This window comes from Rhamphochromis sp. 'chilingali' (genome assembly GCF_963969265.1).
Source record: "Rhamphochromis sp. 'chilingali' genome assembly, chromosome: 19".
In the NCBI taxonomy this organism is placed as follows: domain Eukaryota; kingdom Metazoa; phylum Chordata; class Actinopteri; order Cichliformes; family Cichlidae; genus Rhamphochromis; species Rhamphochromis sp. 'chilingali'.
In genome coordinates, this window is record NC_137946.1 from 26,141,350 (window position 1) to 26,169,250 (window position 27,901).

Sequence of the window (27,901 nt, forward strand, 5' to 3'; positions counted from 1 at the left end):
GAAAAGGGAAAGACCATCTTTGAATCGAGGAGGGTGCCTAAGGGTACATCTGTCAACATCTTACAATGCTGTGGTTGCAGCCATTTTAACTCTCATGCTACTCATGGCCACTGATCAATGGTATTTGATCAATGTCATGACAGTTTGCATGTTAATGATCAAGGAGTTGACCTCTCAGCCCATTGTTCATTTAGTGGGCTAGTTGTGCAAATGTACTGTTTATAAGGTTGGGGAAGCCTTCAGTCAGCTGAGACTAAAGGAGTCACTTATATGAGTGAAGAAACATTTCTCTCACTGAGAACACCCGTCCAGATGAACAGAATCAACCTTTTGAGAGTCATAAGTGAACAAGTGGACTTGTATTGAATGTAAGCCTTTCCCTTCACCTATCCCTGCCAGCTGAGCTAGAGGCTGTTGTTTGACTTCCATAGGTTTCACACATTTTCAAACTTAACAAAAATAAATACTAATATCACCTTAGTGGGCAAGTCTTTGGATCAGTGTTTTGATTTGCATGCATGCTTATAATTTGATTCTTTAGTTTATAAAGAAAAAAAAAAAAAAAAAAATTGTAGGGATTATTAAAATATTCTAAAATAAGCAGTATCTCCATGTTTAATTCTGCAATAGTGTGTCAATTTGAATGTAATAACAATGGCCAATATATCAACCAATTTATGAAATTTCTACCTTGCAAGCATGTTTTGCTAGTTTGTTTTAAATAGGAGCATTAAGATTTTGATGAATTTGTTTATCAGGGTAACACAAAAAAAAAAAAAAAAAAAAAAACCCACAAAGGATAAGCAAGCATGATGGCAAAAAACTGAGAACTAATGAGCCACATTAACCTGATGAAATTTGATATCAAACCTGTGTTCTGCATTCTCTTGAACACTGAGAATAGAACATCCAACCAGCAATAATGGCACCTATCAAGGAACAGGACCATGGCACAATAATTAAAAAAATATAAATAGTATTTTTATATTTAATATCATTAATTTAGTTCAGTCTGTTACTGTTTGTTGTGATATTTTGATACCATGGTAGCATTTACAGGATATTGTTTTATAGTGATATTATACAGGAAAACTGTTACTCAATAAGGCCCATTTACTAGTTTTTTTCCTCTTTCTCTGTGACCCAAGAATTAATGTGTAAGAATCACAGGCTGGTACCTCAAGGTCGAAAATACCACAGAGATCACTTCCTTACTCCCATCCTCCCTTCTTTATCTCTTAGAAAAGGGTTTGTTAAAGGCCAGGTGGTTTGTTTCAGAATTCACTAATGAAAGAACTCTGTATTCTATGTCTAGGAGTGTATTTCGCTGGGATAATCATAAATTGTAGCTGAACTGATAAACTATACAAAGGATACTTCTTTGCTCAGAGGGCAGGAAGACGCTTCCTTATTTGGTTTGTACCAGTTTGAACTGAGAATCTGCTGACACACGAACCTTTTTCCCCTATATAAACTGTTGTATGATGAATAAACCTTTGAGTTGGTTTGGGAAGGCAACCTGAAGCAGTCTGTGTTTCCTTGTTCTCCCAAGCTACTCCCGACGTCGTAACTAACCTGCTGAACGGCATACCTGAGTGTTACTTTGAATAATTTTGAATCTTATAGGGTAAAGACAAAACTCTGCTTATAGGTGCCCACGCCTCGGAGGAAAACCCGATCCACGGATGACCCGGGATGGAGATTTCTTTCACTCTTCTTATTGTAACTATCACCACATGATTAATAAAGTATTCTGTTCAAATGCAGGTTAAACAAAGCTAGCCTTAGAGAACAGCAGTGATCCATGATGTGCAATTTAATTAGAGCTCTCCCACTGACTGCTTACCAAGAAACTTACTAATCTCAACCCTAGTCTTCATGCAGTTACTTGCAGTGGGTATTTATGCACTGAAAACCACAAGAGTGAGAAAGGCAACTGTATAAACAGCAACCCCCTCGAGTCTAGGGATGTGCCCCCGAGACAACTGCTCTGACCACTTTCACTGCAACACTACCAAGAGTTTATGAATGAATCCCAAAGGAGAAACATTCCTTCATCCTACCAGGGAAAGCTCCAATTCCTGCCTGTGCACACCAGACAATCAATGCCATCACTGTGGTATTAAAATCACCAAGTCTTAAATTAAGGGAAGAGGCAGAGATTAGGTAGGGTTGCTTTTTTTGCCTTCTAAGATCAGCATTGTTTTTAGGAAATATAGAAGGATGGTGAGCAACATAGAAGTTGCTTTGAATCACGTTAACATCTCAAAGAATAAAAATCCCTCTCAATTTCTTATTAATTGCCCCTTATAATTTTAACAGCAGTGTTAGTTGAAACAGCACCAATATTTGCCACTTAGCAAGCTCAGAGGGTAAATGAACGTTTACCCTCAATTTTAATAGTCCAGAAATGTTTTAGAAAGATTTCCAAACGTCACTCCAAACATATTGCAGAAGGATTCGTAAGACTTCTCAACACACTGATGTTAAGTGAAAGCAAGAAATAGACATTTTAAGATTAGCTAACAGATTAGCTAACACTTAACTTCAAATTAAAGGGAGAAACTCTTTCTAAATGCCTTTGTATGGACTCTGTTTGCATTTGTACTTTGGGAAATCATTAAAAAAAGCTAGTTGGTGAAGCTAAGATACTGTTAAGCTACTATTACAATAGATGTTTAAGTCCTCAATTTTTTCTAGAAATAACATACACAGAGACGGATAACTAAGTCATTAAAACCACTTAACTCTTCCTGGGTTCAGTATTTCCCCAAGGGTTAGAGCTTCAATGGACTCCCAAAACAGTGGAATCAGGATGCAACTAGAACACTTCTCCCAAAATTAAAAGTAAAATAGGCTGCTGCAGCTTGCTTGGCTGAGGCACACGCTACACTCACCAGCTTCCTCACTCCAGAACAATACATGCCTGTTCACTGAGCTCCTTTAAATACTTTCAGGCTCTCCCTCCCACAGGTGCAGTCACTTACCGTTCTACAATGCAGAATCTACATCATCGCCAACGCCCAATGAGCGATAACGCTGAGTTGCTTAGCAACAGAACCCATACAAAAAAAGCGGAAGCGGACGTGCTACTTGTATCTGCGTTTACCTGGCAAGTCAAGCTTTTCGGATCGCTTGCTGACAGTAGTTTTCCAGTTCAGTGTTTTCTTGTTACAGCTGTCCGTGTGATGGCTAAAATCGTGATGTGTGAGACGCTTGAGCTCTACAATATCCTCAATCAGTGCCGACGTGTGCCCAGACTCGCAGAGATCAACTACCTGTGTTTGATTGGTAAGAGAAAATCGGCCAGTACCAACATTTGTCTGGTTAGATAAGTCCTATGCTTAATTACTCTATGTGTTGTCTATGGGTATGAGTGCTATAGCACATGCTTTTTGTTTCTTTAGGAGACTCATTCTCACAACTTTTTGTGCATAAAGTCTCACCTTTGCAAAAGATATACCCAATTTTGTGCTGGATGATTTTATACTTTTATCAAAACCTTGCCCATTAGCGCAAAAAACAAAACAAACCCGCAGGCTTGATTTAGAGTAAAACGTAAAAAGTGTTCAAACACAAACATGACACTTAATGGATTTACTTGTAACTTTATGCAATATTATATTTTGCAATATAATTTATTTTCTTATTTCACCTGCTCCCTTTAGCAGGGGCGCCTCCAGTCTTTTTTATAGTGGTGGCCATATGGGGGCCAACAAAAATATTGGGGTGGCACATTAAAAAACTGAATTTCCAGTTTTATTATGCTGTTGTCAAATATAGGCAAAATTACATATATCTAAAAAAAAGAGAGAGAAAGAAAAGAATTGATAATAATTGACAAATACAAAAGTTGATATCACTAAAAATATGAAAACCAAATAAGATTGTGAGATTGATAATAATCTGTTTTAATTGATTGATTGATTGATTGATTGATAGATAAACTTGATTCCGTTAGTTGTAACTTTGTTCAGTGTTGTATGTCTCTGTTCCAGATGCTAATGAAGTCAAAGATTACTACAGGAGTCACATCATAACTGCTAAAAATGCTAAAATGGTATGGCTATCATTGGGCCCACAGTTGACATGTGTCTGTGTGTGTGTGCAAAAACCCAGGGCTCAAACTACAAATTTCTCCTGTACATTTAGTCAGGCTTTAACCTTTCCTCTAAACTTTTTGCACACGACTGTACCAAAACTTTCAAATTGACTTTTTCCAGGACTCAGAGGGGACATTCCTTCTTCCAGAGTTTGTGGAGGTTGAAAGTATGGAGCATGTGGTGGTCTACGACAACAACACAAGCTCTTTACAGGAGCAAGGTTAGAGTGGTAAATGAGAGATTTCTTCAGAGCAAGTCCACTTTTATGCATTTTATTTGCATTGTTGTGCCAAAAGAAAACAACTGGTTTCCTGCAAACAAACAAAAATAAATAAATAAAATCTGTATTTCAGCCTTAAAAGCAATGCTTATTGTGGCTCTCTCCCTGTGATTACAGGCAGAGCAACTTCGTGTGCCCAAGTGTTCGCTAAGGCTAGCCTCAATCCAGTCAAGATATTGAGAGGAGGCTTTCAGAGATTCTCAGCTCAATACCCTTTTTTGAGGACTGAGAAAATCCTGAACACCATCATGGTAGAACTCTCCTAAAACACAAACATTCCTGCCATCATTTTTTTTCATCAATTTAAGATTATGGGGGGGCTGTCTTATCTGGAGCCAGGTATACAAATCTTCCATCAGCATTCAATTAATTGCCAAATTACATATGTTGCAATATAAGGTAACATAAGGCCAGTGTTTAGCGGCTACAGGGCAGTTTCTTACTCATGTGTTCCCACATATCCAGCTAAAGTGAACTGATTCCAGTTTCTGCCTAATAAATATAAAATGTGTCAGGTAATTATTGCACTGCCACCTTGCATGCAATAAGTTTCCTGTTTGCCACCTACTGGTTAACCTGGATGTTTACCCTTTTCCCAAAGTACTCCAGTTTCCTGTCATGGTCCAAAGACATGCATGTTATGTTAACCGGTGATTATAAATTGGCCTTCAGTGTGGATGGCACCATTGAGTATTTCTGTCACTCTGTTAGCCCCATAACAGCTGAGATAGGCTCCAGTCTAAGCAGTTTGGAGAATTGTTGTAATTGATTGTATATATCTGTGGGCTACCTCAGGAGCTGGAAAGCCTTAAGATTTACCCAGTGGAGATCTTAGCAGGACTGCTGTACATGGGCGATGAGAAGCAATCCATGGACTTCACTCTTATCAAAGACCTGAAAATTGGTGCTATCGTCAGCATCTCAGAGAGTGACACTCTCGAGTAAGGCTGGGCTGGATATTGAGTATTAGAGAGAATAATTAACATATTGCTTTATAGATCTTATTAGTTGTTGTTTTTTTACTCTTTTAAATTCCTTCAAATCAAGGTTCATGAAGGAGATCCATACCTTGCTTATCACCCCTGTGGCTGACTCAGTGCGGTCTGATTTATATTCAAGCTTTGAAAGGATCTGCAATTTTGTTAGTAAGTTGTTCCTTTGCTTTCATTAACAAGACGTTTAAAAATCTGAATTTTATAATTTAATTCATAGAAGTCAGAAACTAGTGAATTATAGGTGTCTGAATTTCTTCAGTTGGGCAAACTCTAGAAGGAGAACAGAAATAATTATATAAATGCAGTTGGCTGTCTTAGTTCAGGTAAAAATTTCAAGATCTCAAACTAAAAAAAACTGATTGCATATTACTCAAATTCTGAATTATTTTGTTTTCTGATTATTTTGTTATTAATATGTAAAAATACAACAGCTTCAAGACTGTCCATCTGAAAGAAATGCATCATGTATCATGAATCAGAGTCATAGCGTTAACTTAAAATCACAGAGTGTAACGTTAACTTACTGAATGTATTTTAAAAAGAAAATTATTTGAGGCAATGTGTATTATGCAATGCAATCCATCCACCACAAATTGTAATGAGTGATTTCAGATTTTTCTAATTTCTGTTTTTTGTTGCTATAAATGTAGTAAGTGTTGCACAGAACAGGTGTTGCAGAGGGCTTTCTTGTTATCTCCTGCTTTCAGGTTCCCACATCAACATGGGCTCTCGTGTCCTGATAGTTTCCAAGCAAGGCAGAAGCCGCGCCAGCGCAGTGGCCATTGCATTTCTCATCCATTACCTCAAATACACACTAAAGGCAAGTTTGTTTCGTTCAGTTTAGTGGCAGTATGTGCACAAAGTGTGGCTCTTGTGTCCTCAAATGGCAAGAAAAACAATATATTTTCCAAAATGGCACCAAGAAAGAACTGATCCTAGTTATAGAAAGTACAGTAAATACAGTGCATAATGATGTTGGTTTAACTTTTTCAGGAGGCCTGGACGCATATGCTCAAATGTAAACCCATCATGAGGCCAAACACAGGTTTTCTGCAGCAGTTGTCCAACTGGGAGCTTCACACTTTGGGAACAACAACGACTGATTTTGTCTCACATTTTTAACAAAAGAAGAATTTTTTTTAGTCATCTGAACTCTGGATTCTGTATATGTGGCCCATGCAACATTTAAAATATCTGATATACCTACATTGACTGCATGCAAGTCTGTAACTTCACAGAACCTTGGTTTTTAATCCATCCATTCTTTTCCGCTTATCTGCGGGGAGGTCATGGGTGCAGCAGACTAAGCAGAGAGGCAGGCCCAGACCTCCCTCTCCTTGGCCAGCTTGTCTAGGGGAACACAAAAGCGTTCCTAGGGCAACCAAGAGGTATAATTTCTCCCGCATGTCATGGGTCTGCCCCAGGGCCTCCTCCTGGTGGGACATGCCCAGAACACCTCACCCAGGAGGCGCTCAGAAGGAATCCTTGTCAGATGCCCAAACCACCTCAACTGCAATGCACAGGCAGCAAGCGGAGGGGGATACTAAGATACCTATCCCAGTCCACCACCTCTCATCAAAGCAAACTCCAGACTGGAACAGAGTCAAGACCCTCTCCAGGAGACTGGTTCCAGAGCCCAAGCTGTGCGTTGAGGTCAGCCTGACTATATCTAACCAGTACCTCTCAACTTCACGCACTAGCTCAGCCTCCTTCACCACCAGAGAGGTGACGTTCCATATCCCAATTGCTCGGTAGCCCGGTGATTGTTCTGTCAGGGTCTCCGCCCCTGCACACACTGCACCCTACCCCATAGCGCCTCCTGTGGGTGGTGTCCCCTCTTTGGGCTGTACCACTACCACCACTACCATTACCACCGGGGCTGGCTCCAGGGCAGGGCCCCAGTAACCCTGTAACTCTATCCTGGGCAGGGTGAACTGTTCCCTAGATTTCACACTCACAGGGGTTTTTCAATCGCTCTTTGTCTGGTCACTCACCTAGGACCAATTTGCCATGGTAAACCCTACCAGGGGGGCAAAAGCCCCCTGACAACATAGCCCCCAGGATCCCTTGGACACAAAAACCCCTCTACCAAAATAAGGCAGCAATTCACGGAGGGGACAGGGGAATTGTATTTTAATTAAGATACAGATTAGGTTCATTCAGTATTAGTTCATTTAATATTGGATTGAACTGTTTAAATAAATACACTGAGATTTATTGGAAACGTTGAAAGTATTGAAATGTCCAGTGACTTTAAGTGGAAATTTGATCCAAAGCAATGAAATCTCCAAACATTCCCTTTCATCACAAAATTTTGGGTGTAATTTAAAGGATCAATTTCAAGTAAAAATGGTTAATAAAACTGTATTTAAATAAACTTTTCTAAATAATGAATTTCTCCATTCATTATTCATTACTGCTTTAAATGCAAACAAATAACCTTTTCACCATTTTTATGGATTTTTAAGGTTAAAAAAGCAAGGATTTCAATTTCAGGTGTTGATATAGTTTTACAATACACAAGGATTTAAAAAAAAATGAAGGTAACATCTTCCTTTTTTATTTTTTGCTTTTTTTTGTATTTTGCAGAATTTAAAGGACCTGGTTTGTATTGACAAAGGTTTTGTTGATTTAGGTTCTTAAATGGCCCTGCCAGAGGCGCTTACATTATTGACGTTAACACTTTCCCCTATTTGCAGTTGCACAACGTCACCTCTAAAAATACAGGCCACAGGCCAAGTGGTGGGCAATTTATAACCCTAGATTTTACCTTTCTGGTGAGAGAATGCCTTCTCTGTAAAATCCCAACTGAGTAGTAACATATATCCTAATTATCTGTGTTTCTGTAGTTTCTAGCATGGCTAGGATTAGATGACAGTTTAGGGTAATGTGGCAAACCCGGCTTATTAGCTTGGTTAGTTTGGATGGATAAAAAGCTGTTGTATTGCCTGAAAGATATAACTCAGGGCACTCTTTCCTGATGTGACAAAGCGGCTCTAAAGATGCTAGAGCTGATTGGCTGATAGGGGAAACCGAAATGCCAGCCTGACATCTGATTGGGGTAACTAGTTATAAGCCTATGATTAACCGGATGGGACATTTAAAAAAAAAAAATAAAAGCATACATTTTTAATCCTTGAAATTAAATAGTACTGTTGTTAGTGTAAAGTGGTTTTGGAGTGAACAAAGTAATATATTTGGACTTTATAGGATTACTGCTATCTATACTATTTGAAAAAAAGATATATATGAAATTATTCTGTAAGCCACCATTCGAATACATTATGTTCGTAACAGAGCAGCAATGAAATAAGTAAATGAAATTACAAATGAAGTTAAATTAAATTAAAACAAATTCATGTTAAAATAATAGACTTACAAATAATGGTGGTTTAAGCCAAAATCAGACAAACACACAGACACACACACACTATAATTACTGTGTTTACATAATGTGTGTCCTTCTACCTTCTGTTTTTATTTATTTATTTATTTATTTATTTATTTATTTTTTATTGGGGGGGTGTTTTTGGTTTTTTTGGACCATCGGTGTCAGTAACAAAAACTCATTGAAAGTACCCCATAAACCACTTATTCATTGGAAACTAAAACATAAATTAATAAAATATTAAACCGCAATTAGTTACAACACATTTGTAATTATGTTTAACTAATGCCAATTTACGTATTTTATTATCCATCCGTTTTGAACTGGGAACGTTAAAATACCTCAACACCTTTATTATGAAGGTGCTTGCAGGAAGTAGCGCCAGTTTATCTGTTAAGCTTTAATTCTGTTGGGTGGTACAACTGTTGCTCACTCGAGTGTGATTATTGACCAACTCCGCGAGGTTTCCTGATGCCAGAGGGAAAAATGTTGTTCAGTCCAGGTGGTTTATCTGAGTGCTTACGCGAATGGGAGGATTTAGAGAAGGACTACCAACAGATTCAGGTATTTTAACTAAATGGTGTGTCCATCCCTGGTTACCCCTGCCCGGGTAAGCTAACAGTCGGGGGTAGGTGGGGGAAACGCACAGGCTACAGAATGAGGGGCTTGCCTTCAGCAGCTCAAGATAACTGTCTTGTGACAGCCAAGAGATGCAGAAAATGTAATTGAAACGTAAGCTTAATTCCTGCGAGGACAACAGCCTCTTTTTTTTCCTCCACCGTGACAGCTGTCACACTGTTAAAGGAAGAACCTCGGGGCTATGGGTGTTGGTTTGTTGTTATCGTTGAGAGCTTAGATCCGTTACAGTGCACATATATTGATATAGGCCTGGTTAGTTGTCGTTTATAGGTGTGGTGTTAATATATAACTAAATGGCAGGCACTGAAATGCGTATGTCACTTGTCAAAGGAAGTGTTCAGGTCCTAAACCAGCATCAAGGTAAGAAAAACTAAATTTAAAAACACAATTGTTGGAGCAATATACTGAATGTGAATTTTGGTGTAACTGGAAATTTTACATTTTAAAAAGGCGAGCATTTTAACTGCAAGACAATGATGCAAACACATAAAATAGATTTTATATATTCAGTGTGTCTTTGCTAAGATTAATACATTGAGACAGAGTTTTTTGAGTAGGTCTGTTTATGCTAGTAAATGTAGCACAATACACAAATATTTTTCTAGGTAACTTGTCTTACCATGTCAATTTACACATCATATTAGAGCAGCTGTGGTTTGGGTGGTACAGTGGGTTGTCTACTAACTGGAAGGTTGTTGGATCAATTCCTTTCAAAGTATCCTTGAGTGGGATACTGAATACCAGATTGCCCTTTATCAATATGTGTGTGTGAATAGTAAAATGCAAAGTAGTAACTGCTGTCTGCAGTTGTAAATTCTGCGTAAAATTGCATCACTTTCCGTCATATAAAAGAGGGCACAACCATTTCTCTGTCTCTTGTGCAATTCTGATTGCTCAGTTCTGGGAATTTGCCACAATATGAAGCCAAGGGGGTAAAAAATTATTCCTGTGCCCAACTTTTACAGAATCAGTTTACAGAAAAATTTGGCAGTTAAAAGTGTCTTAAACTTGTACAAACCAACTGTGATAACCAGTCACATGTTTTCTGGAAAGCAACATACTTACGTCTGATTATACCTACCTCAAATATATAGTTAAATAATTAAGGTACAATAACTTATTTAAATGCTTTGGAAGCTAGACAGATTTTCTCATGTAATCATTTAAAATATCTATGGGTTAGGGTTAGAATCCAAGAATCCATTAACAATAAATCCATGATTATTACATGATAACCCATTTAGCAGCCTGTATTGCAACCATTAAAGAAAAACATGCAACAGCATCAGATTCTTTGGTTAATTTTAATTGCCCCTTGGGGATAAATAAAGTCTTTCTGATTCTGATTCTGATTGGTTAAAGCTTTGGTTGGTTTTTATCTTTTTGTGCCCATCCTACCTTGCAGATTTCATCATAATTAAAACTTTTGCATTACACCATACATATTTATATTATCCTCTGGATTTTTTTTTCTTTTTAACCCCAGGACACCCATCGTCTATATAAACAGAAACTTGAGGACGTGACCAAACTGCAAGACAGCTGCTCAAACGCTATCGCACGTCAGAGGAAGAAACTGAAAGAGCTTACTGTGTCCCTAGAAGAGTAAGTATTGATCAGAAATGAGACAAGATAACTTGAAATATGTGTATGTAATGTTTTTGTAAAAGCATTTGTGTCATCAGCTCATTCAGGATACAGAAGCCCAAAAAATGAATTGGGTAGGAATTTATTCTGGCTTTTTAGTAGCTGGTTGTTTTCAGGGACTTTTTTCCACTTTCTCCAATATTACCAGACATGCTTTTTAAAGAGTAACTGCAGCTTTTTATGTTTAGTTTTGCAGTTCAGTATTAATTGGCATTTAAAGAAGCTTTGTTTCTTTTTAAAAAACTTCAGCTGGGTGTTGGAAGACTTTGTGCTCTACAAAAAAACATGAACTTAGTATGACAGATATGGTCAGTGGGAGTATAAATGCAAAAAAATGTGAGGACTTTAAAAGTCAAGTAAGAGTTATATTTGAATGTACTTCACGTAATACTTTCTTCAGATACTAAGGGTTCATAATTCAGACTTTTTAAGTTCATGGATATATCATTGTTTGATTTGACACTCTCATAACATGGAGAGTGTTACTATTAAAGCTGGGATAGGTAGTCATTTTTGGCATCACTGAGCAAAAAATTGGTAATCTTTCAGCATGTTATAATCATGTGTGCTAAGGAGGATATTAAACTCCTGCACCTCCACTGAGTTCTCAAAATCTAGCCTGCAATAGGAGGATCTGACCAATTGCAGGCATTTTCCGAAGGAGGGCATTATTATGGATTATAACTGCCACAACAGAATCACAACCTACCTCGTCCACAAACTGGATCTAAAATCAAAAGTGACTCTGTGAACATCTTCCTACATGCATGAAACCTAACAATTGTCCTAACAAATCTTTTTTTTCCATTAGATGCAAATCAAATTCTTCAACAGCCAAATTAAGTCCAGAGGAAGAGGATGCCATCGCAGAAATCGAGGACTCCATCAAAGACAGAGCACATACTTTCTTTGAGATGGAAGCATTTCTCCCCAAGAGGAATGGGTATGATTCTAAATGAGAATGATAAATAGCTACAATTTTCTTTGTCCAAATGGAAGTAAACAAGGAAAATGTTTAAAGTAGAGATGGCACGATACCACTTTTTTATGTCCAATGCCGATATCATAAATTTGGATATCTGCCGATACCGATATGAATCCGATATAGTGTGTTTTTTAATCAATAAAACAGTTTTTTTAATATCTTGCTGCATTTTGTATAAGTTCATACTCAAGTTTAAATAAACAACACTAAAGCCATTCTGTTATACCTGTATGCAAAAAATACACTGCACCCAAAATATTTCATAGTTCAGCAATACTGATCAATCTAATAAACTTAAACCTACACCATCCTCCCTATTCTGGTATTTTAAAGAGTACTTAACAGAAATATTAAGCAACCTAACCAATAGGGTTGCAAACTCCCAGCAAAAAAAAATAGAGAATCACCCTCCACCTTATGATGCTTAATCGACGTAATCAACTTTAATTTGATGCAGTGTGAAGAAAAAAAAAATGCACAGAAATAAATTATTTTTCAAGAATAATTAAATAGATTCAACATCTTTCTTCAACAGAATTGCAGACTGCACAGATGGTATCTTCCCAAAGGAAAAAGTACTAGAGCTTACTAGGGTATATTAGACTTAACAGTTACTACATACAGTAATGGACTTCTATTCATTTTACATCAGATTAAAACTTTGGGTGTAAGATTCAGATAATTATTTATTTAAAGCTAGACATTTTGAATGAGAATAAGAAAGAAAAGTATGTCTTTGTGCCCCCTTTTCCCTGTTCATGCCCTATCGGCCCCCCTGGCTAAATTTTGCTAGATCCGCCCCTGCACAGTTACCAGCCGTCAGCTACGTAGAAAACGATCCTGGTGTAGAAAGTAATATTAAATAAATTCTAACAACAGCTTATCAAGCTTAAACGTGCTGCTGTTGTTCAGCGCTGGTTTCCTCTTTCTGGTGCAAAGTGGGCCAAAAGCAAAGAAGAGAGACGGACTCGCAACAGAAAAGCCGATCAGCTGATCATTAAGCAGTTTCATGATTGAAGTAGCAGCAGGAGAGGGAGAGAGAGAGAGAGAAGAGCCAGTCACTCCATATATCAGTTGTTAAGCTTAACGTGGGAATGCTTTACAAACATTCAGAGATGAACTTGCACACTTGCTTTACTTCTCTCTGGGATAACTTCCTCGGAGATGAAATGCCGGTTTGGTAGCGAGGCTACAAATACACACAGCCGCTCTATCAGGCGACGCACGCTGCTCCAACGTGCTACGGTTATGGGCCGAGTTACGCCATGTCGCGAGTTTTGTGAGGTGCTTTTTTGATATTTAATGGATTGGATTACATTTTTTATTTCTCTCCGATATCCGATCCAGTAATTTACGTCAGTATCGGATCGGTCCATCTCTAGTTTAAAGTGGATGAGTTTTGCGTTTTAAAAATAAAACATATTTATATAAGATTTGAGGACATTTTGGATAACTAATGCCTCTTCCTGTTTAGGTTATATCTCAATCTTGTTTTAGGAAATGTCAATATAACACTCCTCAACAAACAGTCAAAGTAAGTCCAGTATAAGGGTAATTTTCTTCTTCTTTCAAACCTAAAAATGCCTCTTAAAGTGCGGCCACATGAGCACCACAATAATAATCATTTCTATTCTTTCATGAAACAGATTTGCCTACAAAGACGAATATGAGAAGTTCAAACTGGTCCTCACTGTCATCCTCTTTGTATTCTCTTTTACATGTCGCTTTTTGTTAAGCTACAGGTATGATTCCCCACACCTCATTACTGTTTTGTTTTGAGTTGGTTTTCATGAAACTTGTGGATGATGTTGTCAGCTCGCTCATTATTGGCAAATGTTTGTAGCAGCAAGTAGTAAATGTTGAATTATCTGCAAATCCACTACAGGTCCCATGTTAATGTATAAAGGAAGATAATCATCATCATGTTTGTTGTTTTTAGAGTCCTAGACGCCCTGTTCAACTTCCTGTTGGTGTGGTACTACTGCACTCTCACCATCCGGGAGAGTATCCTCATCAGCAACGGCTCTAGGTCTGTGACCATTTTATTTCCTCTGTCTCCACTGTTTTTCTTTTAATGATAATAGGAGATTATATGCAAAGGCTTTGTAATAAAGCAGGGCATTGTCAACTACAGAAAGCCTTATTCTTAAGCCTTTCTGTAACTACTGTATGTGACCAGTTATAATGACTATTATATATTTTGTTTGGTTTATCTTATTTATGAGATGTTATTTTCTTGTTGGTATCCCGTCTGTAATCCTTCAATCTTCCAAATTGTTTCAGGATCAAAGGCTGGTGGGTTTTCCATCACTATGTGTCAACCTTCTTGTCTGGAGTCATGCTCACTTGGTGAGTGATGTTTTTGCACTTTTATCACAGTTTTAAAATTATTCAATAATACAATAACTGTTTGCATCCCTGCTATCGAAATCCTTTCTGTTTTAAATGACATACATATTATGTGGGTGTGCTTTGTTTTTATGTCCTTGTTGACAGGCCTGAAGGTGCACTCTACCAGATGTTTAGGAACCAGTTTCTAAGTTACTGCTTATACCAAAGTAAGAGACTGCCCCTGTTTCATTGACATGCTTGCAGTATGAGTTGTCAGGTGATGATTTTGGCTTGCAAACTCTTAAAATGAAGCTGAGCCTACCTAGCAGAACTGCATATTTCAATTTAAGGATTCATTCAGGCCTAAATTATCCAATAATTTACAACAAATGCAAACAAAAACTGAAAAAAAAGAAAAGCATAGAAAGCATATTTTTCCCATAGTCATTTAAATATCTTGTGGGGACTCGATTCTCATCATGGGAAGCATCATAAAAGTGCATAAAAGCTGTATCTGTCTCTTAGCATAGAGACCGAAACATTAGATCAGGCACCTGGAATGTGGAAATGAATGCACTTTAATAAAGAATTTTGTACAGTTAGGGTTCTATATGCACAAGCCTCAAATCAGGAAAGCTACATGAATGTACTCATTCTGATGCGTTTCCTGCATGCATGTCATTCTTACACGGTTAAAATGTGTAAACTGTTGATAATATTCAAAGTAAGCAAGTCTGTTTGTGGTTGGTCCTCGTCTCACTTGTGTCACAAGAAAGAGAAGTGCATGTATGACTTCATTGTTGGGCAAGATGCCCAACAATGAAGTCATACATGCACTTCTCTTTCTTTTAGGTTTCATTCAGTTCCTCCAGTACTACTACCAAAGTGGCTGTTTGTACAGACTCAGAGCACTGGGAGAGAGACATAATATGGACCTTACAGTGGGTGAGTACACCAGCTTGTTATTTATATTCATAAATGACTTTGAAATAACGCAAGCCGAAGAGGAAGGTGGTACAGAACAAGATAAAGCATGATATATTTATCTGGCTGATCTTGGCATCTGACTTCAGGGTGTTACAGGTGGTACATTTGGTAATTTACTAATAAATTTACTGAATGATAAAGGTATGTCTGAGGCAATGAAAACAGTTGAGATTACATTTTAGCATCACCACCAGGTTGGTTATGCTGCCTGACTAAAAAGTTTAAGCCAGAAACTGAAGTTCCCAGACTGGCCACTTGAGGCAGGCTTCAAAAGCAAGTTTTCACAAAAAAAAAACATTTGTTCTTTATGGATTAGTGCCTTTTATCTGACAAATAAGGAGTTTTGCTTCAGTTTAGGCGAGTGAAATTCTCTATGTTTACATTTATTTTTGCATTGTAGTGTTTAACTTTTTATCAATGCAGTTAGGGCTGGGCGATATGACCCAAAATTCATATCTCGATATTTTTTAGCTGGATGGCGATATAAGATATATATCTCGATTTTTTTTTTTTTAAAGCTATAAGTTAAGAACAAAAAGAGAGTTCTTAGTCACACTGTGTCCCAGATGTCACACGGGCACTTTTATTTACATACAGCGTAGATGTACATGAAGAAATTACTCAAAAATAAATTATCAGCATTTATTAAATAATCATGGTCCATAAATAAAAGAAAACAATGTTGTTTTTGTGCATAACAAAAAGCTCACAATTGTGCAGTCAAAATGTAAACTAATAGACGCTGAGCATAATAACAAAGAGACAGATTTCACAGCTGCACCACATCTCTGAACAGGTGCCGTTTGTGGTCCTTATACACACACAGTACGTATCACTCCGCGAGGCTCCTCCTTGGTAGCCGTAATCCTCCGACAATCCATCAAGCGGTGCAGCTCCGTAGCTTAGCAAAGTCATATTAAAACATTTTTTTGACAGATTGCTGAGCGCTGTGTACCACATAAAATCGGTTCGCGGTCAGTAAGCACAACCAGAATTCATACATAAGGCGCACTGTCGATTTTTGAGAAAATGAAAGGATTTTAGGCCGTGCAGCCCCTCCTGGCTGCATGTCGTTAGCGCGGTTAGCTCGTTAGCGCGGTTAGCTCGCTAACACGTTGACGCCGTCCAGCCCCACGCACGGTAACTCGCTAATGGAGATTTTCCGCTTTCATCTTGTCATTGCCTGCAGGTGAAGCTATGGGGGAGGCGGAGTTGTGTTCAGTGAAGGAGAGGCGAGGCCGAGTAACGTTGCGTAGAGACAAAAGTGGACGAAAGAGAGGCAAACCTGCGGCTCCACAAGTATAATTATAACGTAACATAGACTATATCGATATAAACGATATTGTCACATCTTATATCTCGTATGAAAATATATCGATATTTTTAAAAAACTCGATATATCGCCCAGCCCTAAATGCAGTTTACTTGCTTTAACAGATAACTTATCAGGGTACCCTCACATAAAAAGACAGTCATCTCTGGATCCTAAAAACGCTAAATGGCCTGTATTTGTATAGCGCTTTTACTAGTCCCCCCAAAGCGCTTTACACACCCAGTCATCCACCCATTCACACACTGGTGGAGGCAAGCTACAGTTGTAGCCACAGCTGCCCTGGGGCAGACTGACAGAAGCGAGGCTTCCATATCGCGCCATCAGCCCTTCTGGCCAACACTAGTAGGCGGTAGGTGAAGTGTCTTGCCCAAGGACACAACGACCGAGACTGTCCGAGCTGGGGCTCGAGCCGGGGCTCGAACCGGCAACCTTCCGATTACAAGGCGAACTCCCAACACAGTGTAGAGTCCAGAAACCAAGGGGTGATTTGATTGGCATGTTGGCAGCTGGTTTATAGTTAGACTTGTTCAAATGTAAAATGTTTAACTTGGCACAAACAATATTATGATCCCTGTACTACCATGTTTGTACATGATAAGTATTTTTAAATCCCAGTGTCTCATTTACATATTAACATCTTATTTTATGTCAGCTGTGTACTATGTCTATAGTCCTCCTACACACATGCATCGTCTCAGTGTCTCTCTTATACGAGTGCCTCTCTTCTCTCCCCTCTTTGTGTTCAGAAGGGTTCCAGTCCTGGATGTGGAGAGGCTTGACCTTCCTCCTGCCCTTTTTGTTCTTTTATCATGTAAGTGGCTCTTTTCTCTTTTCTGTAATACTGTGAACTCTTTACTAGATACTAAATTAGAAAATTCTTGCAGGAACGTGTTTTAGGACATTTTTGACTGTTAACTATTTGTTCTGTTACAGTTTTGGCAGCTTTACAACAGCATAACACTCTTCAGGATGTTTCAGCTCCCAGAATGTAAAGAGTGGCAGGTTTGTACACCAGAGCTTTCACAAGTTTGTTTTTTTAAATTTATTTATTTTATAAATGAGGTCATTAAGCAAAAATTACATGAAAACAGATATTTTAGTGAACACATCCTCATAAAAGGTATACATTTTCTGTATTTAGAATTATTTGTGTGTATTATTTTTGTTTATTTTGCTGTGGTCTAGGTTTTCATGTGCGGCTGCTCTTACTTGGTCCTCTTCATGGGAAACGTCTTCACCACGCTGGCAGTGGTTTACCAGAAATACATGAACAACCAGGACAAGTCTAAAAACGTGTAAGACAGTAATCCTTAATGAGACGGCTTCTCCAATTCTCCAAAACTCCGTCCTATATATGGAACGGTAAATTCATATAATTACAATCACTTTAATGTTTTCTTAGGAGGAGCACGTGGTCTCTATTATTGTCCATGTGTTTACATATACAGCTTCTTCTATTAATTTGCATCTTTGAAGTCCCTTTCATTTCATATTTCTCCAAATGTTGGTCAGACCACCATGTTAAAGTATTGTCACAATGACTTACTTAAAAAGAAGTAATCAGATACTTTGTTGGTCTTAATAAGTTACACTGTGAGATCGCTGGGGCAGAATTATCTGTCTCTCTTGGTTAAACAGCTTGTTATTTACATTGTATTTATTTAGGAAGCTCTAAAGTTTCTCAATCCTGAGCTGCTTTGTATCTTAGCCTTGGAGAAAGTGCATTGCTGAATAAAAAACACTCCGCCATCCTCCACGTGTTTTGGGTTTTAGTACTATGCAGGGCTCATAACACACAGTGAAATATTAACTCTTTATTATGCTGCACTATTGTCTCTGTGTACATACGTGCCTCTAACGTGTCTTAGGTACAATTTCATCCTGTAGTTCTGTTTCTGACATGTACTTTTAAACATTTTAATGTTTTTAATTTAACATTTTAATTGTAACAAGTTTAAAGGTTTTATCACTTAAGTTAGGTGCATTTTTTTCCTTGAATGATTTATATGACAGTGTTAAGTCACTTAACAAACAAAGAATGAAAGTGATCAAGTGCAAGGTACAAATAAATTTTCAGAAAGCTTGGAGAGCTATTGCTCACAAACACTTAAAGAATAAAACCCTCTGGCTCCTGGAAGCAAAAAACGAAGGATGGTTCAAGACTGTTGCAAATTTCTGTATGCTATAAAGCAAAAGGAAGCTCTCTTACCTGAAAATTGAAACTGATTGCACATTTTAATATGGTGACAGCAATGGTAATGTTAAAGTGTACAGCTGTTGTTTGAGAAGTTTTGTTTGGTACTGCAATACCTAAACTGACCACAAGATGGAAGCACTGAATTACACTAACTGATGGTGAACACACTGGACCCAGCTGCAAAAAGACTGTATACATTATTTTATTTTTATCTTTTTTTTTTTTTTTTTTTTAAATTTTGGACAACACACCCATCTTTTGAAGTGTGATCTTTCTGTGCCTTCTGGGGCTGAACTGTTGTTTAGGTGCTGTCAACACAGCCACATTGTTCAGAATCAGTGCTTTAGGTGCAACACTGGACTCAGAGATAAAGAGTAATGTCGACAGTAGACTGAGGACTCTTTTCATCATTAGTCTGGCTTCTTTAATGTTAGTCACATGAAGATCATCACTGATAATGCTCCTTTTCAGGTAAAGGTCATGCTGTGAGTTCACCTGTGGTGAACTCTGATGATTTGATCTAGATTTGGATCTTATCTTTGATTTTGAAAATGGAAAAATGGAGTGGTTTAATAAAAAAACATGTTCTGTCATTAATAAATATATATATATATATATATATTCATTCCAGAGTATACTGATTATTTTTAATGTAGGGACATTTAGAAAACCCTGAAATCCCAAAAAACGATCTTGTAACCAAAAATAAAAAAAAATTAAAAAGTAGTAGAGCCACTTTTCCATTGCTTTATGATTAAAACATGTCCACAGCAGAACCAAAGAGCCAGGGCACGAGAAATAAAGGCTGGAAAGAAATTTGCACGTAAGATCAGAGGGAATAATACCTGAAATTTTAAAAGAAACTACCCTTGTTACTGATTTATCACAGTAAAACTCCCCCACCCCAGTAAAAAGTCTTAGATGAGTTAATGCTGGAGGGCCAGTGAGAGCGAGGTTGTACTGAACAAATGGGACGAGGAGCAAAGTGAATGGGGTGGTAGAAGGAGATGAGGGGAGGAGGGTTGGGTATTCTCCCAGCCTGCATTTCTTTCATCTTTCTCATTAAAGCTGAAGCAGTAGGGGCCATCAAGAATGAGCCCAGGGACATGGGGATTGGGGACTGAGCCTGAGCCTCACATCAGGAGGTGGAGGAGGTGGGAGGAAACAGCCAGCGCAAGCAGACGGTGGCCATGTCAAACCTTCACCTTAAACTTAACCTGCCTTCCTTTGGGGCCCAGATAAAGACCTCTTATCTGTGCTCACCTTCTCTCCCAGCCTGGGAATGGCTAACAGCTGCAGAGAGGCCGAGGGGGCGTCTCTGGTTGAGTAGGTCCGAAATGCACAAGCTTTCTCTCAGGGACTGTATATGAAAGAGGAGGGCAGCCCTGATGAGCCTCCATCTGGGAAAGACTGATTAAAAGAGAGGCGAGGAGAGGAAGTAGTTCATGACAGAAGGGTTGATTCTGAAGAAAAAGGCTGATCCACATGGGGTCTTTAACTGGAGCGTTTCCAGTGATACTCCCATGTTTAGGTTTATGGTGTTTAAAGCCTGTTTTTTTGTTGTTGTATTTTCTCCCACAAAGTTTATTTCAGGTTATGGGTGGCTGTAGCTCAAGTGGCAGAGTAGGTCAGCCACTAATCAGAAGGTCGGTGGTTCGATCCCAGGCTGCCTCCTGGCTGCATGCCAAATATCCTTGGGCAAGATACTAACCCCATGTTTGCCTACTGGTGGTGGTCAGAGGGCCCGGTGGCGCCAGTGTCTGGCAGCCCCAGGGCAGCTGTGGCTACAACGTAGCTTGCCATTGCCAGTGTGTGAATGTGTGTGAATGACTGAATGTAGTGTAAAGTTCTTTGGGGTCCTTAGGGACTGAGTAAAGTGCTATACAAATGCAGGCCATTTATAGTTTAGTTTAGCTGTATAGAATTTATAGTTGCAGATGTTTGATGCTGCCAAGAAAGTAGTTTAAGTTTAGCTAGCAACAGGCCACCATCACCAAGACTTTAGAGAATAATCACTTCCAGCCAAGCAGAAAGTCTGGTTTTGAAAAATGGAAGTGGCTAAAACCACATTCCTGCAAAGGCCACTGGAGGCTAGTGAAAATGAGCCAGCCCCCACTTACTCACTTTCATGGTAAAATGCCCAACTTTAGCCATGCAATATATTTTTATATCCTGGATCAAGAAGCGTTCATGGACTTGTCTATTTTCCCCCTGTATACTTTACAGAGGTGGATTTTATACCTTATCCATTTGGAAATTGTTAAGGCCAATGCGGTAAATAGGTGTTCTGACACATACAAATAATACTCTACAGATACTATGAATGGGGAAACTATCGATAAAACAGAAGTGTTCTGTCAGGGCAAGCAAGGCAAGCAGTGCTTGTCCAGTTAAATCTGAAAGTGAAATAAAAGTCAAAGTGAAAGTGATCTCTCTCTCTCTTTACGTTTCAAACACTGTTCCATTCCAAAAGATTCTCTCATTACATTCAATCATTTTGTGGCAGCAGTTAGCAGTTATTGTAGCTGGAAGAGAACTTAACTCTGCTTGTCTATGATTCCACTGAAATCTGTAGTCGCTGGAATTCATGTGCATGTCCAAGTCCTACCAAAGGCTTGCGCTGGACAAGCTAAACGGTCGACAGTTTGTTCTGGTTATTTGCGCATGCACAGTATAGACAAGCGTCTGATCTTGAAGACTAGTGTGTTACAGCTCTGCTTTTACTGCTCTGAGAACAGTTACAATCTACACATTTTGCAGAAACTGAGCTAGAATTAACAAATAAAATGCCCCCTGGTTTAACATCACAAAATATAAATTTTCTGTTACTAATCAGTTTGACCAACATGTGTAATGTAAGAAACTTTAATAATTTCTTTAGCATGTTAGGAAGGAAAGCTTTGATGATAGGAAGGAAACACAAGGCTCCTGCTTTTACCAGTTAAATAAATAGACAGAAAAATACATGCAAGTTGAACTGGTGCAGGCTCAGCCAGCACTTTTAAATGAACATCTGTGAGAAATCACTTGGTTGACTGAATAGTTCAATTTTTTTATTGTTTTTAATCCCCTTGTAGATTTTTATCAGTTAACATCATACACTGCTCAAGATTGTTTATTCAACAGTTATTTTATTTCAATATAATTTTGTTAGTCATAACTTAATCCTGTTATAGCCTATATAGCTCATGTCAGCCACCACAAACATATGATTTTGTAGAATATGATGCATTACTGGAGATTAAATAGAATGTAAAGTATTTAAAATTTGTTCCTTTTTAAACATCTGCACCAGAAATATTGATCCATATAACTCTGAAAATGGGTAACATTTTTAAGTACTTTACTAGTACTTAGCTAGTAGTACAGCTATCAGTGAATATTCTAATGATAAATATAGAACTAATAACATTTAACAATTCTTCAGCCACGCCGAGTACAGCATTAATAAAAGCAAGCAAAGCACTGGTAGAGGTTTGGTTTCTGCTTGGCTTTCTGTAACTGCACACCGCTGAAGACCAAAAACATTTATTAGTCTGTTAGTACTAATTGCCAGTTATCTGTGTCTTCACCCTGCACCCCTACATCCTATGGATGGAGCTTGGTAACCAAGCGTGCTAGCGTTAGCTGATAATAAAACTACAACCTCTCTTCTAAATAATGGCCACTAATTATCACTCCAAAATAACAAGTCCATCAAATTCATAACAGGTTAACAAAGACAGGTATCTCACCAATTTCAGTTCATTTACATTTTTAGAGGTTTAAGGGGTGTTTATATTGTTTTCCCTAGTTAATTCCACATCTATGGGAATCACCATCAAGACTAAGAACAGCCAGCAGTCTGTCAAAGATTTTCATTATACCTGCATATGGATGGCATTATATAGCCAATCAGAGGAGAAGGTGAAAGACATGTAGATCTTTTAAGTGGATCAAGAAATAAATCAGCAAAATAAGGCTTTTATAGAAACTCCAGCCTTATGTTCTTACACTTATGAGATTCAGCTCTTTCCCCTCTTCATTAGTAAATTAAGTCCCATGACAGCAACTCCTTCACCTCTTGAAATATGAACTGAGAGACAAATTAAACATGCATATTTAATAGGAGGGGAACAGGATTGCATTCACTTGTTAAATGAGAGTATGAGCACTGAGGAAATCTGACTGAGAGAAAGAGGCTGAGTTTTATGGCCTGCAGAGTTTGGAAAGAAAAAAGAGAATTCATCTTTATTTCAGCATGGCTCTTTGGGAGCAACCCTAGCAGGACTCCCCCTGCCTCCTCTCTGTAGCGCTGATTACATACATTCTGCCTTTCTGGGGGTTTGGACTGCATGTTTCCATAGCAACCGCAAAAAGCAGACAGTGAGGAGGAGACTGCCTTGCCATGCGCCTTTACTACCTCTTGAACCTTCAAACAGCATTTTGGAACAGGCTCTGCGCTGCCAAGTGTCTACTTCTGCTCAAGTCAGACCTTAAAATCCAGCCAATGCATCGCTGATAAAAAGAATATCTTATTTAAAGCATGATATATTTAGTACAGAGTCAAGATGTGGGCCTGTTTTGATGAGTGTGTAACAGTAAATTATTTTATTCTGCATAAATAAAATCCTTTTCAGCATCCAGGAGTACCCAGTAATCTCAGGAAATTGTATTAAATTTGTCTCTGTTCCGTTTAGTGTTTGCTGAGTTTTGGTTACTGATTGTTTCCACCTGTGTCTTCCTTTAATTGTTTTCACCAGTGCCCTACAATCAGTCCTCTTTGTATATAGGGTATAATGTAATATTTCTTTTTGTGAGTTCATCTATTTGCACGCATGAGTCTTCTTCTCAGGCTTCATACACCTCTATGTGGGTTCCCTGCAGCCCTACTTTTTATTTATTTTTGCCTGTTTTTCTGTCCAGTGTTTGGGTATTCCCTCTGCCTCCTACCTGCAGGATTACAATATACCATCACTGTAAAACTTTATTAGGTACAGCTTGCATTAGCAAGTTGGATCCACTATCAGTTCTGCTTTAATTATTTTTTATTTAATTCAACAAGGAGCTGGAAACAATCCCCAGAGATTTTGGTCCATATTGACATGATAGCATCACGTGGTTGCTGTAGATTGTCTGCTACAGGTCCTTGATGGAAATCTCCCGTTTCACCATATCCATATAGAGTTGGCGGTTTACACTTTGCTGTAAATTGCACATTTAAACAACAAAAACAGGTCTGATTTTGCACCCCATATGTGTATGATGAGTCCACTCCTGGCTGAAGTACAGCACTACAGGTCTGATGTAGACAGTTTATCACAGTGAATGTCAGTGTTATTGCAAAGAGATTGCATGTAAGTGCCAACTTGACCCCATTAAACTGAAAACCGAATCACTCCCTCTTGCTGCTGTTTTATCCCATTTTGTTGCCGTCTTGACACACCAATGTCAGATTGATAGCAACTGACTGCAGCTGGTCTTAGACCAGGTCCCCTTTTTGAAGCGGCCATTTCAAAGGCAAGAACATGCAAGTTGATTGCAACCAACCAGCCACTGTTTTCCCCTTTGACTTTAGCCTAAGGTGTTCCTTAAAATTATGTTTTCTTTTTCACAGAATTTCAGACACTATTTCTATGGTGTCATACTGGATTAGGGATACTACAACATTAAGTTTCTGATCAAACCATTTTTTATATCAGAGAATCGGGCCCAGGCTTTCTAAAGTAGTCTCTGCAGAGTAGAATAGAAATCTCAAGGTACCGTTCCAAATAAGTCCTAGTTCTTGATTACCCTTGTTACACCTTATTGTGAGAAAGGGAAAACATTGTGGATTTTTTTACTTCCTCCAACCTAATCATGTGACATTTCTTCAAAATATAACAGCTAACAAATTCCTTTAAGTCACAGAACAAAGACAAATCTATATTTCAAACTAAACAGAAACAATTCAAAGCTATCTGCAGTTCTTTACACAGCAACATAAAGATGGGAGTGTTTACATACACCATCATAACCGCATCCACAGAGTCCTTGACCCACATATTGAAAACAATTGGCCCTGAGGGTCAAAAGAATAAGCAGTGAAGTGGGTCAATAGGTCCACTCCTACACACTCTATGTGTTCTTGCAAGCCAGATGGCCAATTTGGTTGGAGCCATGAGAAGATTAATCATAACACATTTTGTCCACCATCTGATTGAATTCAATCAGCACACACCCTGCAGAATAAAGACCCTGCAGCCTCCCGCGGTGCACGCAGCAGTCGAGTGCCACATACTCACTGTACAATTACATACACAGCAGTCTATGGTAAACCACGGGTGGAGGGGACTCCACCCGTGGTTTACCATATATTGTATTATCAGTGGCGCTCGTTAGTTTGTAATTTGGTGTTCTAGTGTTTTTGTGTACTATTTGCCTAAACATGGCCCACAAAGCTTTACACGAGCCAGTTATTTACAAAAACGGCTTTTGCTGAAACTTGATGTTGCGATTAAGGTTTCACCCGAGGCTGATTCTGGTCATTATTGCAGCTAATGTTATTGTGTTTTGGTCCTGACACTTTTTCTAACAAATTCACTATAAAATAGAAAAGAAATCCAGTTGTTCTAATATAAACAAACATCGGCGAATTAAAACAATTTCCATGCAGCCTACTAATGTCTGACAAACCATAAAGTGTTTGGTTTGTAAGATGTTGGCATATGATTGTGGCCCCATAATGACTTTGGAGCTCCTTGGAACATCAAAACAGTTTCCACATTTGGCATTTTGATGATGTCTCCCATAGGTGTGCTGCAGTGTTTCTGCGAAATGTTCTCCTTTATATTTATTCACTGAATTGGTTAATTATGTTTTCTTAAAGTTCATTTCTCCTGTGATGGTCTAAAGTCATCATCATCTCCTCACTGCCAGGAATATAATTGTGTTTCAGACTTTATTAAATTTTAATTAAATTTAATAGTCTTTGCCTAAAGACTGTGAAATTTGAAGATAACAAGTCTGAAAGAAAAATTGCTGTCAGCACATTCTTTTTTTGTGTAATGTAATACTGTCCTGAGGTCATTAAAGCCCTCATATTCCCAGAGAAAATAAAGGACTATAACAAAGGACGTAACCTTGCTGTCACTTCCAAAAAATGTGGGATGTTGATTGATTTGTTGCTTTGCAATACACTGAACCCGAGAAGCTGCTTGTACACAGAAATAACTTAGAGCAGGTATTAAGGAACCAAGAGGCTGAAATGCTCCCATTACTTACACACAAATCTCAGCCTGACAGCTTTAGAATATCACATCACTGCTTGTTGAAAGGGCTTTCTTCACAGCCTCTAGTTTATTCCCTTTACTTCAATCTATTTTCAGTAAAAAGCCACCTAAAGCCCTTATTTCCCTCCGCTGTCATTGTTATGCTCAGTGCGGCCATTGTCAGTGAGTGCTGTTACTGCTATTTTCAGTTTCCCCTGGTTACCATTTCCATTTTAAACCAATAGCACCCTCCCCAAACTGAAGTGAGGTGTAAACAAGCAAATAAAACAAACCTGACAATACACATATTAGGTCTAAATAAATATAAATGATGCTTCACTTATTTTCTTATACCTGCACTCACTGTGCAGATATAACCAGGAGTGATTGTGTCCTTTTGCAAGATACTAAACCACTAATTTCCCCTAATGCATGTATGTGATAGTTAGAAAGCACTTAAAGGCACAGAATAAAGTGATATTCTTGTAGTAGAAAGCACTTTAAGTGCTCAGTTAGAGAAGAACAGCGTTATATGAGAACCGGAGAGGAATGGATATATTCCGCAGGTTTTAGTTGTTATTGACATGATGACATCACTCAGTTGCTGCAATTTGTCAGCTGCACATCCATGATCTGAGGCTCTTGTTCCACTACATACCAGAGGCGCTCTATTCAATTGAGATCTGGTGACTGTGGAGATCATTTGAGTACAGAGAACTAAATGTCATATTCCAGAAACATGGCACAGTAACCTACTAGAAGCAACCATCAGAAGATGGGTCCACTGTGATACAGGGATGGATATGGTCAACAAAAATACTCAGGTAGGCTAAGATATTTAAACGATACTCAGCTGGTGAAGTGTGCCAAGAAAATATCCCCCACATCCTTACACCATCATCAGTCTGAATGAAAGCATGGATCTGACCATACCATCCGAATGTCACAGCAATTATCCAGGCTCATGAGAACAGGCAATGTTTTGGCGAGTATGTGTGAATTGTAGCTTCAGTTTTCTGTTCTTAGTTGACAGGAGTGGCACCTGGTCTGATCTTTGCCGCTGTAGCCCACGTCAAGGTTCAACATGTTCAGCAATTCTCTTCTGCATACTTTGGTTGTAACGAGTTGTTACATAAATTACTGTCGGCTTTCTTTCTGCTTTAAGCAGTTTGCCAAGTCACCTTTAACCTTTAAAATCAATAAGGCATTTTCAACCAAGGATATTTTCCCTTTTTGGACCATTTTTTTTAACCCTAGAGATGCTTATGTGGGATAATCCCAGGAGATCACCAGCTCGTCTGGTACCAACAACCATGCAATGTTCAAAGTCAGTTAAATCACCATTCTTCCTCATTGTGATGCTCAGGTTTGACTTCAGTGAGTAATCTTGACAATGTCTTCATGCTTAAATACACTGAGTAGCTGCCATTGCATTTAATGATAATGAGTATTTGAAGTGGAAAGTAACAACATCTCACATTCACGGATGGCGGTGCCCAAAATGGAAAGAGTTCAGGACTTAAGAATGCAAATGTCATTCATAAGTTTCATGTCTATCTGCCTGTTAAGACTTGAACTTTCTCACAAAAGTGTTTTTCTTGTCCTGAGTACAGGTCAGGGAAAATGTAATCTCTGGCAAAATGTAATTACTGTAGCAAATTTGTGCTGCAAATGTGCTGACTTATCTTGTTCTGGATAAGATTTAAGTACTGGACAGAGAGAACAACCAGTCAAGAACACCAGTATTAGATCATTCTGCAACATGCTACATTCAGAGTTTCCATTGT

At 38.5% G+C, this 27,901-nt stretch overlaps 2 protein-coding genes across 5 annotated transcripts; both read left to right on the top strand.

Moving 5' to 3' along the window:
- Nucleotides 1-1,213: 1,213 nt before the first annotated feature.
- Nucleotides 1,214-7,721, top strand: styxl1 (serine/threonine/tyrosine interacting-like 1). 2 transcript variants are annotated; one of them, XM_080866460.1, is made up of 8 exons: nt 1,214-3,291; nt 3,978-4,060; nt 4,224-4,323; nt 4,501-4,634; nt 5,179-5,324; nt 5,431-5,528; nt 6,086-6,198; nt 6,372-7,721. In XM_080866460.1, exons 1-8 carry the CDS (start codon nt 2,997-2,999, stop codon nt 6,498-6,500), a joined length of 1,098 nt encoding a protein of 365 aa, XP_080722586.1. In that variant the 5' UTR covers nt 1,214-2,996; the 3' UTR covers nt 6,501-7,721. The 2 variants fall into 2 exon arrangements, with proteins under 2 accessions (XP_080722586.1, XP_080722587.1); XM_080866461.1 differs by having other exon boundaries at nt 3,999-4,060.
- A 1,443-nt stretch (nt 7,722-9,164) lies between these two features.
- tmem120aa (transmembrane protein 120Aa) lies at nt 9,165-19,488 on the top strand. 3 transcript variants are annotated; one of them, XM_080866553.1, is made up of 12 exons: nt 9,165-9,330; nt 10,892-11,010; nt 11,864-11,995; nt 13,512-13,571; nt 13,684-13,779; nt 13,977-14,066; nt 14,321-14,386; nt 14,534-14,595; nt 15,221-15,313; nt 17,435-17,499; nt 17,622-17,690; nt 17,874-19,486. In XM_080866553.1, exons 1-12 carry the CDS (start codon nt 9,238-9,240, stop codon nt 17,985-17,987), a joined length of 1,059 nt encoding a protein of 352 aa, XP_080722679.1. In that variant the 5' UTR covers nt 9,165-9,237; the 3' UTR covers nt 17,988-19,486. The 3 variants fall into 3 exon arrangements, with proteins under 3 accessions (XP_080722679.1, XP_080722680.1, XP_080722681.1); XM_080866554.1 differs by lacking the exon at nt 13,512-13,571 and having other exon boundaries at nt 17,874-19,488; XM_080866555.1 differs by lacking the exons at nt 13,512-13,571; nt 13,684-13,779 and having other exon boundaries at nt 17,874-19,488.
- The last annotated feature ends 8,413 nt before the right edge of the window (nt 19,489-27,901 follow it).

Excerpts from the sequence above, each read along its gene's own strand:
- styxl1 (XM_080866460.1), top strand. The coding sequence starts at position 2,997 with ATGCAGAATCTACATCATCGCCAACGCCCAATGAGCGATAACGCTGAG. Across the intron at positions 3,292-3,977 it reads CAACTACCTGTGTTTGATTG|TGTTGTATGTCTCTGTTCCA; the intron begins GTAAGAGAAAAT and ends AACTTTGTTCAG. Across the intron at positions 4,635-5,178 it reads AAATCCTGAACACCATCATG|GAGCTGGAAAGCCTTAAGAT; the intron begins GTAGAACTCTCC and ends GGGCTACCTCAG.
- tmem120aa (XM_080866553.1), top strand. The coding sequence starts at position 9,238 with ATGCCAGAGGGAAAAATGTTGTTCAGTCCAGGTGGTTTATCTGAGTGC. Across the intron at positions 9,331-10,891 it reads AGGACTACCAACAGATTCAG|GACACCCATCGTCTATATAA; the intron begins GTATTTTAACTA and ends TTTTAACCCCAG. Across the intron at positions 17,500-17,621 it reads CCTTTTTGTTCTTTTATCAT|TTTTGGCAGCTTTACAACAG; the intron begins GTAAGTGGCTCT and ends GTTCTGTTACAG.